The sequence below is a fragment of the Mytilus edulis genome, chromosome 9, assembly GCF_963676685.1.
Source record: "Mytilus edulis chromosome 9, xbMytEdul2.2, whole genome shotgun sequence".
Classification (NCBI taxonomy): domain Eukaryota; kingdom Metazoa; phylum Mollusca; class Bivalvia; order Mytilida; family Mytilidae; genus Mytilus; species Mytilus edulis.
This window is the reverse complement of record NC_092352.1, coordinates 45,856,716-45,875,251: the sequence shown is the minus strand read 5'-3', so window position 1 is coordinate 45,875,251 and position 18,536 is coordinate 45,856,716. Positions and strand designations below refer to the sequence as shown.

At 32.0% G+C, this 18,536-nt stretch overlaps 1 protein-coding gene across 4 annotated transcripts in view; it reads left to right on the top strand.

Moving 5' to 3' along the window:
- The window catches only part of LOC139488487 (serine/threonine-protein kinase SBK1-like), a 76,543-nt gene extending 70,304 nt beyond the window's left edge, over positions 1-6,239 (top strand). The window contains exons 1-2 of one of the 4 annotated variants that reach the window (XM_071274162.1): positions 715-830; positions 5,076-6,239. In XM_071274162.1, coding sequence (XP_071130263.1) covers positions 5,104-6,147 — 1,044 coding nt within the window. In that variant the 5' untranslated portion in view covers positions 715-830; positions 5,076-5,103 and the 3' untranslated portion in view covers positions 6,148-6,239. Of the gene's footprint in view, positions 1-714; positions 992-1,888; positions 2,180-5,075 lie in introns of those variants that run through there. The other 3 variants (XM_071274164.1, XM_071274165.1, XM_071274163.1) reach the window with 3 other exon arrangements.
- The last annotated feature ends 12,297 nt before the right edge of the window (positions 6,240-18,536 follow it).

The following is an 18,536-nucleotide window of genomic DNA, read 5'->3' as shown; positions in this document are numbered from 1 at the left end:
TAATAAAAGCTCCATTACTTTAAATGTAAGTTAGAATTAGTTTGACTGTCCCTCTGGTATCTTTCGTCCCTCTTTTAGATAATTGTCAATCATTTTTCAATTCATATCCACATGTTTGCCGAGTTACATAATATATTTGAATCTGTTTATGTCCTGAATGCAGCTTGAAGTACTTTTAACCAGACACATTAAACAATTATCAATCAACCTCGATATTATTCAATTAGCCAAAACACAGTATGTTTTCTTGCGTATACCACTTATTAAAAAAGTTCACGACATTTTCCTAATAATGCAACCAATATCCTGTACATGCATATCAAATATTACTTTGAAAAAGTTCAATGCTCGTGAAAAATTATTAAGTAAAAACCGATTTTTCAGTGGTATTCTTCAACCTTGAAAAAAAATGCATTGAACACGAATCTTATGTTCAGTTTTTCTGTCTAATACAAAAATAATGATTTTCTCAAGTTAAATAACGTGGTAATTATAACACATTATGTCAATCTAACCAAGATTGGCTGTTTGACATTTCAAAAAAATCTTTCATCCCTTTTCCAATAGATTTTCTACATAGTAATTCAAGCTGTCGTAGTGTAACATCAGGCTCAGAGATAAACTATTTTTCTAATAAAACTATTAGCCTGTACAGAGATTAACAATAAGAAATCGACTTTCTATTCCATCAATATGATAAAGTTGTTTTCGGTATTGCAGTTCGTGTGAAGTCCTGGGAAGTTATGGCTTAGGTTTTATTTCTGCTGGATAGTTATTCATCATCATTAAATGTAATACGGTGTAATTTACAAGTCAAATCACTTTTCCAGGTAAGGACTTTTGTTTGATTTATATGTATCTTTCCTGTTGACGGGAACAATCTCTAAGGTATTGCGAACACTCCTTGGTTGGAATACAATTCTGGAACTTATTATGAACACAGTGACTGCATTATTTGGAATATTAGTTAATTGCCAACTATTTGAATAACGTAAGTCACTATTTTCTATTTTTGACAAATTGATTTAAGAATAATTTAATAAATCGTGATTTTATCTTTTTTCTTTTGGTGTATCTTAGGATTTTTTTCTTCAATCGGCTTAATGTTAATATGATACATTTATGAAAAAAAAAAAAAAAAAAAAAACGATCGCTTCAGTATTCATATATCAAAAGTAAGTGAAAAAAGTAGGGAAATTTCCAAAATATCAACTTTTAAATTTGAAGGTCAACTTCATGGTAAAATATTGCAAATGAATAAAGGTATAGAGATGTGTCGATTTTTTCTACATTGGCTAGAGGTTTAGTGGGAGGGTTGAGATCGCACAAAACATGTTTAACTCCCTTGCATGTTTGCGCCTGTCTCAAGTTAGGAGCCTTTGGCCTTTGTTAGTCTTGTATGTTTTTTTTTAATTTTAGTTCATTTATGTTTTGGAGTTTAGTTGGAATTCCATTTTCACTGAACTAATATACATTTTTATTAAGGGGCCATCTGAAGCCCACCTCCGGATGCGGGATTGATGATTCATTGGTGGCTTTCGGCTGTTATTTGCTCAATGGTCATTTGTTTTTAACTCTTTGACACATACCCCATTTCTATTCTCTATTTTATGGAAAAGATCAACAAAGTTTAGCTACGTGAACTTTGTAAAGCAACATCTCTTTGACCATGACTCCAAAGTGATTATTTCCGCTTATGGTGCTGTAGCTTTGTTATACATACTATCAATAGCTGCATTTAAATGGACATAATCAATACACAACAATAATAGTTAAGTAACTTATGATGACTTCGTTTATCCATAATTATTTATATCTATTAAAGTAATTTACAAAAATAACGTAAATCAAAAACGTAGAAACTATTTTTTTTCTAAATATGGATCATCAAAACTGAAATCGATTTTATCACTTCGGAAGCCATATGTCCTTCGTCACGTCACGTAGTTGTGAAAATGATGACGTTTCGTTAATACTATGTCATCGAGGATAAGTAGGTTGCCTAAGCATATATAGTCAGCGAAGGGATAGTAACTGTCATATCAAATCTCGCTTCAAATCAGGAAGGTAGTTACGGAATTAGGAAGTAAATTATTATCATTTGGAACTAAGCTTAAACATCACTAGTTCAGTATTGGAATAATATATATATCATTGAAAAATTGTTATTTAACATAAGGTAAGCAAATATTTGTTAATTATGAAATGCATTAATGCAACGTGTACTTTAATTTGTTTTATTATAAACTTCAACAACCGCCAATGTTGATACTTGTCCTACAGTATATGTACTGCATATGTAAAAATGTAGTTAATGCTTTTTGAATTTTGGAAAAAAATATATGTTAGCCAATATATATATTTTTTTTAAACATTTGGTTTCGAATGCTTTTAAAGAAAGCATGGTTATGTTTTATAACCATATAAGGTTACAGATAGTTCAATGAAGTTAGGCAAAGATGTAAGACATGTTTATGCAACGAAATGCACATGGCTGATGCAACAAGTTGGAGTTATTACTTAAGTTATTTAGTATAATTTAGATAAGAAATAAAATAACTTTATCCTTATTTATTTTTTTCTGATACAAAGCAAAGCTTTAAAGTTAAATAAAACTTAATTACTTTCAATAAAAACTTACACAGAAACATATTCGTATACATGAGAGAAAACTGTAGCAAAAGTCATTAAAAAATACTCAACGTAAAAGAAAACTTCTAAAAATTAGTAAGAAGCTGAAAATATGTTATACTTGTATGCTAATTTTATTTACTTTGAAAATTTTGCAATATTAGTATTGAGAAATATATATATATACCAAGGCCATTAACACAAGTATAAAAATAAGTATAAGTACAAACACTAAGCAACAGATGGTTAAACGTTTTATTCCGTTGCATAACTAATTGGTAGTTGCTAGATTTGTAATTGTAGGTGATGTAAAAATACATAAAACACATAAAACACACGGTACTGTTGCTGTTACATTTAGAAGATTCGTATTGTTCAATCTTTGATTGTATGTCGGGTGTTTTTGTTTTTAAATTTTGTTCCTTGGCAGAATACTGGAATTTGCCGATGAATGGGAATGAGGGATAATGCAAATTAGGCAACGTTTTTTTTCTTCATTCTTAATGATTATAGCCTAGACAAAAAGGGTCTATTATATATGTATAACAATAGATCATACTGTAATTTTGAATAGAAAAAGATTTTAAACCACTTAAATTTCGAATAAATTGATTCCGAAATTTCTTGTATAAAACTTCTACATCTTTTTAGATAACATGCATACCATAACTTCTTTTAAACTGTGTTTTACTGTGCATAGTGCTGTGTGTTTGTTGAATATATACATTTGCTAGAGGTATAGGGAGAGGGTTGAGATCTCACTAAACATGTTTAACCCGGCCGAATTTTTGACCCTGTCCTTAGTCAGTCTTGTATAATTCTTAAATTTTAGTTCATTTAGGAGTTTAGTATAATTGTCCATTTTAATTGTACTAGTGCACATTTTGTATAGGGACCAGCTGAAGTCTGCCTCTGGGTGCGGGGTTTTCTAGTTGTGCTGAAGATCCATTTGTGTACTTCGGCTGTTTTTTACTCTTTGGTCGGGTTGTTGTCTCTTTGACACATTCCTTATTTCCATTTTCTATTCTAAAAGACAGGTCCAGGGACAAAGACAAAAATTAAATCTGAAAACAATCTGCAAGAATTCTTATTTTGAAAAATTCATACGATTTCCACCCGAAGATTTTAATAAATTATATTACACGTAGATAGTATTTATAAATGCAACTAGAACACACCCGTATATCGAGGGTCCGTGACTGAATTAAAGTATATAACTATGTGCAAGCCTTATTTTAGTATTAGTATTGTCATCTGATAAAGTCATGCTGATTATAAGATACACAGTTTTCTCTGCTTTCAAATCTTTCTGTTTGAACCCGTCGAACTGGAACTTATCAATTATTGATAATAATATTTTTTGGAAAACAAAAGGTCCTGGAATGGAGTATTTTTTAATCAACAGCATTGTCCTATATTAGTTATAAATATTGAATTCTTTGATTCGCTGTTTTACGTCATACCCGCTAACAAATTGAAAACTGTACCTATACGCCTTATTTTAGTCCAGATTTTTAGTATTCGTATTGTTATCTTAGAAAGTCTAACTGATTAAAATACAACAATAGGTAACAATTTGACTGCAATTAAGTAGTGTCAACCCTGTGATTATGACCCGTGTAATACTATATAGCATATTTATCCTGAATACACCGTTTGGTGGTGCGCCTGTCAGATGCGGAACGTACAGATAAGGTAATCGGTAACAGGTGAATATACTATTGGTATCGGTATCGGACTCGACCCGGAACTTCTTAATTATTGGCAATATTAATTACGTGGAAAACAAAAGGGCCTGGAATGGTGTAATTTTTAATCTACACCTTTGTACTATATTAGTTATATATAAAGTTGAATTCTTTGATTCGTCGTTTTTACGTGATGACGGCTGACAAATTGGACCTCGTAATTTTAGTATTATAGATGCCTTATATCAAACTATTATATTCCAATGAATAGGCTCTTAACCTTCTGAAACAAACTGATATATATATTAATTGCATCGAACATGCACTTCGCCACAATAATCTTGATGGATTAATCACTGATCATAGTTTACAAAGCATTCATCTCTAGAAATAGTTACCTGGATCTAATTGATAACTGACGTCACAGCAGTTTACCGTCTTTAGATTAAAGCTACGAAAAAAGTATTTATAGACATTTTTATTGTTTTCCTATCTTTTTCTTTTATCTGATTTTCGATTTGCTCCGAGGAAACAACTGACTGTGTAACATATATTTTCAATTCTTTCACCATGACGTGAAAATGTTTCATCAATAGGTTGTAATCATTGATTTTGATTGTAATACATTGAATTGAGATTGAAAGCTACAGCTGCTGCACATATATACATAATTATATATATACACCAACGCAAACATGAACATGTAAAATAAAAAATGAATAAAACATTATGACATGTTTTTTTATTTTATTTCAGATGTGAAGCTTAGAAAAAAATAATAACGATGAGTAACAACACTTCGAACATTCCAAGATCGCCGAGATTAAGCACACCAGATAATCTCCTTCAATTATGTTTACGAGATCATTACGATATTTTGCGAGAACTTGGAAGAGGAACATACGGTAAAGTTGTTTTGGCTAAATGTAGAGAAACTGGAACTAATATTGCCCTGAAAATCCTTCCAAAGACACATGTTAAACTGAAGGAATTTCAAAGGGAATTTAACCTTAGCTACTTTCTATCGCCTCATACCAATATTGTTGACACTTACAATGTTGCATTCGAAACCAGAGTTTCGTTTGTATTCGTACAGGAATTTGCGCCTTTCGGTGACCTTTTTGATCTCATTTCGCCACAGGAAGGAATGTCAGAAAAAGACTCAAAAACCGTCATGAAACAAATTTCGTCTGCACTCGACTTCATGCACAGCAAGCAACTAGTACATCGAGACATCAAACCAGAAAACATTCTTGTGTTTGAGAAAGACTTCAGTAAAGTTAAGCTTATGGATTTCGGCATGTCGAGAAAAGAAGGTACAATAGTGCGAAAAGTGAATGGATCCATTCCATACACACCGCCAGAAGTTTGTGATGCCGTCCGAAACGAAAGCATCAGTGTTTCTTCTTCCGGTGATATGTTTGCATATGGAGTATTGCTCTTCTGTATGTTGACGGGGAATTTTCCGTGGGAAAACGCAGATATTAGTGACATTTACTATAACGAATTCATTCAATGGCAACGACGAAAAACGACCAAAATTCCATCCCAATGGCGTAAATTCACCCCTCGTTTAATGAGGTTCTTTCGGAAGGCACTTGACTGTAAACCAGAAAGACGTTGTGAGGTGAAGGACATAAGTAAATACATTAACGACAATTGGTTACGCCAAACCAAAACATCAAATGACAGTGATTTTGAAGATGACGTCACGGATAGTGATCATATGGACAAATTAACAAATATTCTACAAGACCACGGTATTGAAACAAAAGTAGATAAACGACTGCGGGAGCGGAGAATTTCAGAATGGTTGCTACAATCATAATATAACAATACATCCCTCACCAAAGAGCTTTCATTAAAGTATATATTCATAAAATTTATTTCAAAATAAATAAATATTTGTCATATTTTAAATGGCTTTTTTTTGCATTTTGACAAAAAAAATAAAAAAATTTTGAGGTATAAATCAATTAAACAGCAACCTTACAACAGTAACAACACAAAACATCATAAATTTCACGAAGATTTAACACAAGCTTCCATTACCTGACACCAATCTTTTCTGTTGAGACTGTTAGCATATTCAGATCATACATTTCTATTCATTGGAAATGATTGAAGTTTCATAACGAGGCAACAATATGTCAACCACTAAATCGTTAATGCGGGGTTCACACATTGCCGATTATTGCTCCCGTTTGAGATCAGACAGCGATACGACACGAAAAGTGAAAAAGTCGGATTAGTATCCTCAATTATCTGGAATGTCCTATTATTGTCTGAACGCAGTCGTTTTAGTTCGTAACAGATTCCTACTGGTCGGGAAGGGTCCGAATAGTTCGGCAAAGCACCCCGACAGTTAGGTGCGTCCCGTAACATTCGGGGAAACTCAGCCGATTTTGTCTAGTCGGATTACAATCGTGCCTATGTCGTGACAGATTCTGCTGTATCGGATCGAATTCCTAACAATGTTCTGTGTATTCGGGACGGTGTCCTGTGGAACGGGAATGATCTGGAGAAGTTCCGACAATAACAGAATACAATACGACTGAGACCAGACAAAGCCGTTTGCAATGCGATAGAGCGGACCGTGATAGGATTACGTTCCGACAGTACCTGATCATCCCGATTATGCCGTCAGTTTTCGATCGGATAACTTCCGTCAGCGTCGGTTCACTGTCTTGTCACTATCTGATCTCTGTCGGATTACATTCGGTAGAATCGGGACGCAGTCGTGACATACTCGGTCGAATTTTACCTGGCGAAAGATACAAATCGAATTTCCATCCACGATTCACAGGATCTTGATCAGACTTTTGACAAATTTTAATCGGGAATGGTCCTGTCAAGGACGGCAGTAAAAATCGTGAATGTGTGACCCCAGCTTAATGGTCCATCGCTGTTGTCAGTGCAAAAGTGTATGTTTCGCGACCCAAACACTACGTCATTATTTGTATAAAAAAAACAGAGAGAAAAAAATGAAAAAAAAACTTTGCTAAGGATTCTATATCCTAATGATGTAGAAGCTTCGAATTCAGTTCAGGCTTCGTAACGTTCAATGAAGGTTTGACTAAGGATTGATGTTGCAAAATGTGATCAAGACACATAATGTTATAAGATATAGACATACATAAGATATAGGACATACATATGAATTTATAAAAAAAAACATTGTACATGTACCAAGTAGTATAAATTTTAGTGTCAATAAAAACGTAATGTCAGATGATCTCAAATCTAGACTTTGCATTATAAACGACGTCTTATATAACCATATTAAAAGTTTTCCTATTTGTGAGATACTGATGTAAATCTAAGTTTTAAATTGTTTTTCATCACGCAATCGGAAACATAGTAATAACCAGATGAGCGTTCAATAACTCCTGAGTAAGGCTATAAAACTCATAGACACGCTATATGTTCCTTCACATTTGTTTCAGAATTATAGGACCTTTGTTTATCATATTGTTTTCTAAGTAGTTTATGTATGGATGTTAAATAATACATAAATCAAATTTCATTAGATGCAACAATGGATTTTTTATAAGAATAAGAAAATCTTATTATGTTTTAATGCACGTTGTTTAACCAAACATAAAGTATTTATGTGCTAAAATGCTCCATCTATTTTGAACATATGTGTAAATAATTGAGCACATCCAATTATTTACACTTCAAAATTAGCCTTTATTTTCTAAAATCAAGAAAACAAACACAAGGTTGGATACTGAATGGCGCAGTGACCACCTCGACTGAATGGCGCAGTGACCACCTCTTAAATTTTATTTCTTATACAAAATGTATCTGATCTGCATGTTTAGTCCATCAAACTAAATAACAAAAGTCCTGTCAAAAACACAAGATGACAGAATCTTGGACAATATTTTCTGCAACAAAATAATCTACAAAATAAATACAACACATTTAAATACTGTTCTATATAAAACTTGAATACAAATATTTTGTAAACAAAAAAAAATGAAAATAAACTTCTACCTATACATGTATATATATATATATATGACGTGCGCGTATGTGGTCACTACTCAGTCCTTGATAACTAAAAACCCGTGCAATTTTCTTTTATACTGACCGCCAAACCGGTTAACGGCAATAGTATACAACTTATACAAAATCTCCTTTATAAAATTAATGCGCAATTTTTCAAATACCTTCCGCATACAGCACATACATTCATCAACGTTTGAGTAAGGCTATAAGACTTTTAACACGCTAAACTTTCTTAAATTTCATTTTTAAACTACTAGTATACCACATCCCCTTATTTTTTTTTCTATATGACCTTCGATTATCATATTATTTTTTAAGTTTCTGTATAAATGCTAAATAATAGATACATTAATCAAATATAATCGGATGTAACAATTATTGATTTTACATGTATTCCATTTTACTTTTTAACAAAGCTGTCATGCATGTTGATTCACTTATAGGGTCTTTGCATCGGATATAAACACATTTATTCTAAACCAAGTGGTTGGCCAGACACGGGTTATGTTCTACTCATAAATATAAGATGGGTTGATAATAAAACCCTAACGTGAGGCATTTTGCTTGATATTCATATACTAAAAACTTTGGATAAGAATGATAGATCCTGACCAAACGAAACAACACAAATCCAACCGAATACTGGGGGTGATCGATCTCATGTGTAACGAAATTGTAGGATGGCATTACAATATCTTGATCACATCTTCTTTTTTTATAAATAATATCTATTTATAAGTTGTTTTGTACCAAGTTGTTTTAATTTCAGTTGCAATACAGTTGTAATATCAGCTGATCTCAAATATAGACGTTGCATTATAAACTACGTCTTACATTACCATATTAAGTTTCCCTATTTGTAAGATGCTGATGTAAGGCTGAGTTTTAAAGTATTTTATGGACATTTGAAACTGTGGCAACCATGAAATTGTTTTTCATCATGCAATTGGAAAACATCGTAATAAGCAGATGAGCGTTCAATAACTTCTGTGTAAGGCTATAAGACTTAAAAACACGTTAAACGTTAAACTTTCTTCAATATCATTTCTAAACTATACCACATCCCCTTTTTTTTCTATATGACCTTTGCTTACAAAATTATCTTTTAAGTTTCTGTATTAATGCTAAATAATACATTTGTAGATACATTAATCAAATTTAATCGGATGCAACAATTGATTTTTCATATAATTTCATTTCGCTTTTAACAAAGCGGTCATGCATGTAGGTATACGATACACTTATAAGGTCTTTGTATCAGAAATAAACACATTTAAACTTAAACAAGTTGTTGGCCAGACACGGGTTATGATCTTCTCATATATTTTATGATGTATGATACTAAACACCTCACTGGAGGGACTGTGCTTGACATTTATATGATGAAGACTTAATCTTTCAACCAGTTTAATTGAGGGCTGGCATGTCAGTAACTGCTAGTAGCCCTTATAGTTATTTGTGTTACCTTTTCTGACATCGGACTCGGACTTCTTTCAAACTAAGTTTTGCTGTGCTTATTGCTGTATGTTTGTTTTCTACATTGGGTAGATGTACACGTATAGGGGGAGAGTTGAAATCTCATAGAAATAGTTTAACCCCGCCGGATTTTAGCACCTGTCCAAAGTCAGAAGCCTCTGATCTGTGTCAGTCTTGTATGATTTTTAATTTTAATTCATTTATATATTCCTGAGTTTAGTATGACGTTCATTTTCACTGAATTTACACATTTTTCTTAGGGGCCAGCTGATGCCCGCCTCTAGGAGCGGGATTTTCTCGCTGTGTTGATGACCCATTGGCGTCATTCGGCTGCTGTCTTCTCTTTGGACTGATTGTTGTCTCTTTGAAACATTCCACATTTCCATTCTGAAAATTATATGATACAATGTTGGTGTTAAAAACCCCTGATAAGAATGATAGACCCTGAAAAAGGGAACAATACGAACCCAACCGAATACTGGGGGTGCGCTCATGTGCGCTGAAATTTAAGGATGACGTTACAATATCCATTTCCAACAGAAAAATTAAATTAACAAGAGCTTTTGCTGTTCCATGTAGCAAATGTTAATATGAAATGCCTTGAAGAGAAGACCGTTTGGTAAAATAACCAAACAGCTCGTCATTTTGCCAGCAAATCAAAAGTTCTTTATACCTAAAATTGAGAATGGAAATGGGGAATGTGTCAAGGAGACAACAACCGACCACAGAACAGACAACAACAGAAGGTCACCAATTATAGGTCTCCAGTGCAGCGAGAAATTCCCGCACCCGAAGGCGTCCATTGATCTATTAGTATAAAAAAATGAAAGTCAACAGCAATAGCATAGGGAATCATAAAGTTTAATTTGTGTATGAATTACAAATTACAAGGATTATAAGTCCATGACAAAGCCACCTAACGAACATACAATATAGATATCTGAAGACTAAGCCAATAAAAGGCAAATGTCTATACAACATTCCACGTCTTATATTGCCCCAGGGCTTTAACAATGGTAACCATAAATACCAAATTCTCCAAAATATTAATTATAAAGTATCAAATCTAAAATATGACATAAACAACCAATACAGGAAACTAGAAATCCTCCTACTTTAAAAAAGAAATTATACTAGTGGACTACCAATACGTATATTTATAAGAATATATTCATTAAGTATTTAATAAACATTAATTTTGTTAAATAAATGAGTTAATCAAAGCGGACGGACTTACACATTGATTCGTTTCGAACAGGTACTCGTTTTCTTGCTTCAGAACAACATTGATACAGTCAAAACCATCTATTGTATGCATTAATGATTTCATTTACTTTTTTATGATTATCTTTTTATTTCTGTACCGAAATTCTTGCGTCAATAAAAATTTATACTGATTAGTTTTCAGTCTAAGATGGAGATTTCATTGCATATTATCTTAAATCTAGAGTTATCATATGAGAAATGATAAAAATCTTATGTATATCGAAGGAAATTAAGTGCAAATAAACTCATCATAGATACCTGTATAAGCGGTAGATGCGTTTTTCGTCTACAAAAGACTCATCATCGACAATCGAATAAAAAAAAGTGTAAAAAGCCAAATAAAGTACGCAGATGGAGAGCATAGGACCACCATTTTCTTAAAGTTTTGCCATATGATTAAATACAATGCTGAAGATTATTATATTCCCCTAAAACAACTATTCCTGTTTTATTGACATCAATGATAGAAATGAAAACCATGCTTTGATGCTTTGGAAAAGCACTTTGTATCTAAACATATCGAAAAGACTTCAGCGGAATAGTGGATTCCATATTTCTATATTTTTACTGCTGCTTTCAATGTAAAAATACAAAGCTCACTACACCAAAACTATGTATAAAATGTAAGTAAATTAAATACAGACTTCACTTGACTAGGAAAAACTCAGCTGATGTCAAATATAGACGTTACAGTAAAAACTGCGTCTCTTATTACCATTATTCCTTATTTGTAAAACAGTAATGTAAGTCTGAGGTTTATAGTTTTTTTTATGGAAATAGAAGCTGGGGCAACCTTTAAATTGTTTTTCATCACGCTTTTGGAAAACATGCTCGTAATAAGTAAATGAGCGTTCAACAAAATATTTGCAGCTGAGTTAGATTATAAAAGTTATAGGCACGCTAAATGTTTCCTCAATTTCAGTACAAACTTAAGTTATACTATACAAAAGACATTCGATTATCAGACTGTCTTCTTAACTATTGTTGGCTAAATGTCAAATACATAAATAAAATTGTATAAACCAAAGCTTCTGCCGTTCCATGTCCTAATTTACACTCCCTAAATGCGATAAATTCATACTTTGAAACAAATTTTGAAAGAAAAGGAAAACGGTTCTTTATTTTGGAGTTGCTGTATTGAATAAAACGTCAAAGAAGAAAGATTGGAAGGATTGATTTACATTTTTCCTAAAAATTAATCATCAACGATCAACTTTCATTATTAACATATTCTATCAAAAATACGCAGTACAATCGAAAAGCTAATTTAGTTTGGTAATTTAGAACTGAGGGTCATGGATCTGATATATATGCATTTCTATATCGAGTTCAATTGTATTTTATTCAATCTAACGGTATATATGAAAACATATTTTGCTTTAAAAGGGCACTAGCTGTCAAATTCATATTCACCGAATTCACTCAAATTCTCATATTCTATTTATAACAATGTAAAACATTAATAAAAATTATAAAAAGTCTAAAATAAACAATAAACAGGGCACAGGCATGAAAAAACGTAGCTTTGTTTCATGTGTATTTTAGTCCAGACGCCATCTAATTAAATATCGAGTTGACCTCAGATGACCATATAAGCGATGTAAACATAAATAAAGATATGAATAGATTTAACCAACACGTGCAATTGGATTTGTATAGGTCTGTTTAATTCTATTTTATAGATTAAAACTATGTATTTCTCATCACTTTTATCCGTATAAGAATGATTTTATGTGGATCGGTTATCAAATGATTTACCTTTGTTTCACTTTCATTATTGACATTCTTTTCCTTTAAATAAGCGGTACACGTACAATGTATGCGTTGTCAATCTCTAGCTAGGGGTATAAATTGAAGTTCACATGAATACGCAGTTTATGAATGGAAAGCGTTTGTCATATTCCTCGCTTTGTAAAGGCATTTCATTATGTAGAATACAGTGATTTAAATCTGGGTTTATAGCTAGCTAAACCTTTAAAAATGAAGGTGTAAGTGTTTTAAATGCATATTGCAAAGACTGAAGAAACCAAGGACATTTATAAGATTTTGAGAGAGTAAATGAGATGAATAAGAGATATCTTAAACGGGAAAAGAAAATACATTAGTTGGATTAGCACAAACATGGAAATTGAATTTATGACGTGAAGTTGTCTGTATGTTGGGTTTCGAACAATTAAACTACCTATAGTCCTTTAGTTTATGAAACAGCGAACTGAAAATGCAATGCAACCAGGTGAGTTGACAGGATAAGCAGAGGAATTTAGCTGTCACACGATTGAAAGTCACATTAAATACTTATTTTAAAAGCCAGTTGCACTTTTCACAAACAATTTTAAGAGTAAAAATACTCGTAAGTCTAACACATTTCAGTTTAACTTTTTTGTGAAAAAGGGAAGATGACACGCCTGTGTTAATGGCAGATTGTCGTTGGTATATATTTGATGTAAGGAACTTATAAGGTACAAAGCAAGATTTTTAAATTGCATCATCTTTTTGAGTAAAAAATACACATTGAGGGAAAATAATATTTCTTGGTCAAATCACATAAAAGAAAATCTGAAAATGAGGACAAGGTGGCTGGTTTAACTGTTTGTTTAGATGCTAAAAGTTTCAAGTTCAGATTTCATATGTAATACTTAACATCTGAATTTGTTTTTAAAAAACTTCGAGTTATTTAAGTTTAGAATATTTAAATTTGAGTGACGAATACCATCCAGTTAGTTTTATCATACAATTTCCCTAGTGTGAGGAAATATTTCAGAATTTGTCGAACCCTATTCATCTTGTTGTAGAAATAATAAAATCTTATGTCAATTTGTGTGTTTTTGTAAGAAGTGAGTACTATTCAATTACATAAGGATAATGCAATGGCGCTATATGAAACCTGAACTAATAACTTGAGACGTTATCTATAGAAACATTCGTTTTCTTTTGCAGAAACTGAATAGGTCTTTGATCTTTAAAGCACTATCCAATATATTATGAATAAATGATACATGATTTTTATGATTAAGTTATTATATGATTTCAAATGGGTTATTTGAGGTCTTTTCGGATTTTCATTGAGATATTTGAGTCTTTTTTTTATATGCATCCGGGTTATTCGAGGTCTTTTCTGATACAGATCGAGTGCATTATGCCTTTACTTATGAATCTCTATTAACCTATCTAATTTTGAATTGCGTTATTTGATAAGTGATCAGCTTTCTGAATTATGTTTGTCCAAAGAAATAATATTTCAATATATACAAATAAGTAGATATGTTGTAGTATTGGCAATAAGACACCTATGCACTAGAGACCATACGGGTTAGATGTGGGTTTAGCTAATGTAGTTTATAACATAATCCGAATTAGAGTTCGAAATAGAAATTGGCATATAGATTAGTATGAAAGTTAGTATCGGCATGATTCATGTTAAAGAGGAATCAAATGACACCAGACACAATTCGTGTACATTAATCACGATTTATCCACGAACCTAACGACTCAGAAATAACATACACGACATCACGAAGTTTTCATCAGTTGACTGGTGTCTGTAAGCATGTCAAGCATTGAATGGCTCATAGTACGAAAAACTAACTACCAGAGATTATCACAGGACTGTCACATATTAAGTTAAATTTAACACATTATAAAGATCCATTTAGCTTTGTTAAATAACTATGCACATCAAAATAAAGCGATAAAAATGCTTAGGATTAACAAAACAAATGTTTTACCGCGCTTGTTAAAAAAATACAAATCATAACTGATAATAATAACAAGATTCACCATCGTGGTAGTTCACCATTATAGAAAGAGAATCAGCACTGATGTTACCGTAGATATAAGAAATAATGTATACCTTTATCACTAAGAAATTGATAATCATTTGTATATCAGTCTATGACCTATCAGGTGATGACCCAGCTGTCGAATAATGAGCAGACTACACAAAAATGCATACATACATTCGAGATGATTTGTCCATAATACTTTATAGATCTTTATAGGTTTGAATGAGAGGAGAAAGACACAAAAGGATCATTTAAATTCTTAAATCGTAAATATGCGGATAACGCCATTGCAATAAAAAAAATAAGAAAAAGACCTATAAAACAAACAGCAGAGTACAAAACACAACATGGAAACTAAAGATTGAACTAGAGTAAAACTTAAGAACATATCTGTTGTCATCCGTGAAATGAATAATGTTCCTTATAATTTTAGATCCATTTTTCTTTATCTTTTTTTCGGGCCGAAATTATAACAATACAAGGCCAGAAAAAATGAATCTGAGGAAGTTGATTTTGAATTTAATTGAACAAAATGAAATATAACCTAGTATACATCACATTTGTTAAAATCACCTTATTAGAAAATATCTCTTGAGTTCAACGGTGATATCAGACCAAAGAGGAGAAGATCCAAGAAGAGTTCGTTTTTAGCTAGTTTTGCTGCCATTATCTACATGCAAAAAGTTTAAAATTCTTGAGCTTATAAGTAAAAAAACAATGAAAATATGTTATAACAGGATGATATTTTGAACATCTGAAAAATAAACATGACAAGATAACAAAACTACAGAATTCCAAGATAATTCATTAAAAGTGACAGAGTAACACCAAAAGATTGTTTTGATATTGTTGAAATAGGTCCGGTTTTTTTTATACACATGGACCAAATACTAACCTTATCTCCCTAGTTTAAAAAAATGAGATAGTGTAAAACCTTTTTATCTTGTGATCGAAGTAATTAGAAAAATGTTTAATTTATTCATTGTATGAACTATTTAATCATATACAAATGATTTAATCGCACTTTTATGTTGGTTGAGCGTAATCCACATAGAAACGTTTTTTTTCTAACAGCCGACAAGGTCTTTGATCTATATAACACCATTTTATCTATTATGAAAGTCTGGACGCTTAAGAACAACATGATCAATATATAATCTTTTTGATTTAGTTATAATAAAAGTTGAAAAAGGTTTTGAAGTTTTTTTCTGATAGCATTCAGGTTATAGGAGGTCTTTTTTGATAAACATGAAGATTATTTCAGATTTTTACTGATACTGATACGAATCCAGAAAATAATACCCTTTCTTATACATAAATGTTACCCCATGTTACTTTAAGTGGCGTTATTTGCAATGGATAAATCAAGTGTCCGTATCATATATTTCCAAATCAAAATAATTTATAATATGACACTACGGATATGTGTGGTAAATTACTAATGTATCAAAAGAAAGCGAAAGAATACCAGAGGGAAAGTCAATCTCATAGATCGTTAGGGACAACATCAAAAGTTCAGTGAAGAATAAAAAACTTAATTCATATAGTTTTTTCACTGACCCCCCCCCCCCCCCAACCCCACCCCTCTTAACTTAATTTGGGAAAAATTGATTGACTCATATAGATATATGTAAAAATCAATGTTGGATAACCACATCTTGCAGCAGTTCAATCCCCCCTTCCCCAAACTATTTAAATTAAGTTTTTTTTATCTGACATTGATCTTTTGATATTTTGAACTGACAACGCCATGACTAAATCATAAAAGACTGACAGACAAATAATAGTGCACAAGACACAACATAGAAAACTAAAGACTAAGTAATACAAACCCCACTAAAAACTCGGGGCGAACTCAGGTGCTCTTGCAGGGTAAGCAGATCCTGCTCCACATGTGGCACTCTTCGTGTTGCTCATGTTATTACAAACCCGGTGAATAGACTAATTAGGTAGCGTTAGCATAGACATCATTCATTTTAAGAGAGGAATTAAATCAGACCGAAAACAAATCTCTTGATTTTATCTGTTCATTGTGGTTATCCGTGAAAAAAAGAGAGAGACATCAACCCAACGACACATAATTAACCAAGAAGACATCAAGAGGTTTTATCAGAAGACAAGTATCTTTATTGAATTTCAAACTATAAATGGTTCATAATACAAATAATTAAAAAATAATTTTTTCCGAGATGTCCAACTTTTAACATTCAATTTAAAAACAAGACATTTAGTTTTTTACAAAAGACAGCAACAAACACAACAAAAGGTGACGGAGTAAACTAGATTTTCGGGATTTCAACTAATGTTTCTTTATTGTTTGATTGACTGAAGAAGTAAAAGAGAACCAACGACCTTCAGCAGGAAACTGGATTAAAGTCGAAAACACCTACCACGTGCGGGATTCAGATTCACTATCGCAGTGTTGACATTCTTGTGATACTAGTTGAACGACTTTGCCTCGGTCGATGGAGTAAGAAAAGGTATATAAAAAGTAAAATAGCAATTATACTTAACTCCAAAGAAATTCAAAACTGAAATTCGATAACGAACGGCAAGATATCAAAGACACCAAACGATTGGAAATCAAATGTCATAACCCTGACTTGGAACATACATTTCCTTTTGTAAAATATCGTGGATTAAAAGTATGACAATGGAAATCTTAAAAGAAAATACATTTTTTTTAAGAATTAATCCTGGACTATAGAAGAGGGACAAACGATACAATAGGGACAGTCAAAGCCATAGATCGAATAGTAAACTTGCAACGCCAATGTTCTAGATGAAAAAGACAAACAGACAAATAATAGTACACAAGACACAACATACCATACATAAGGTTTAACAATTAAAAAAACCACGAGTGCAAACCAAAGAACAATAAACAATAGTACTGTATTAACTAATGCAACAGTTAATGAGAAAAGCATCAAAGTATTTAAACTGGTGATTAGAAATCATGCCATCTACACTCTAATTAATGTTTCTAATCTAATATGCTAATAATGTACTTTTGTTTTACTTGTTTATAGTACAAATATAATCAAACATTATTGATGCTGTTTTGTTTCACAGCAATTAATGATTACATTGTCTTTTGTATCCAGCCATTGTCAGGTCAATGACTAGAGCTGGATGACAAACAGACCAAATGCATTGTATTACATAGATGTTTATACATAATCAACAATCTAAATGTTTCGAATAGATACATAACAGATGAAGTTGCAATGACTTTTAAATGTTTGGAAAGGAAATAATGACTTTTTAAATTCTATTAACAACAACAATAACTTCTAGACTTACTTCTCTTTCATTAAGCATGTTTAATTGTCAAAACCTACAATATTTGTTGATAAAATTTCTATATATAAATCTGCTTTTAAATATCGCAATACAGCTGTATCTGGGAACCAGTCAGACTAAATGGTCGTGGTAAAAATAAAAATAACTTATTTCTATAGTTATGTTGAAATTGCTCTGAGGATAAACGCGCGTCTGGCGTAAACACAAAAGTTTATTCTGGTATCTATGATGAGTTTATTTAAGACAACGCGATCGGTGTCACTGCTGGTAGAGTTTTAATTCCCCTAGCACAGCACTTCATTGCTGATATGCATTATCATTGTTATGGTCATAATTATAAATTAACTGTTAACAAAACTTTTAAATTTTT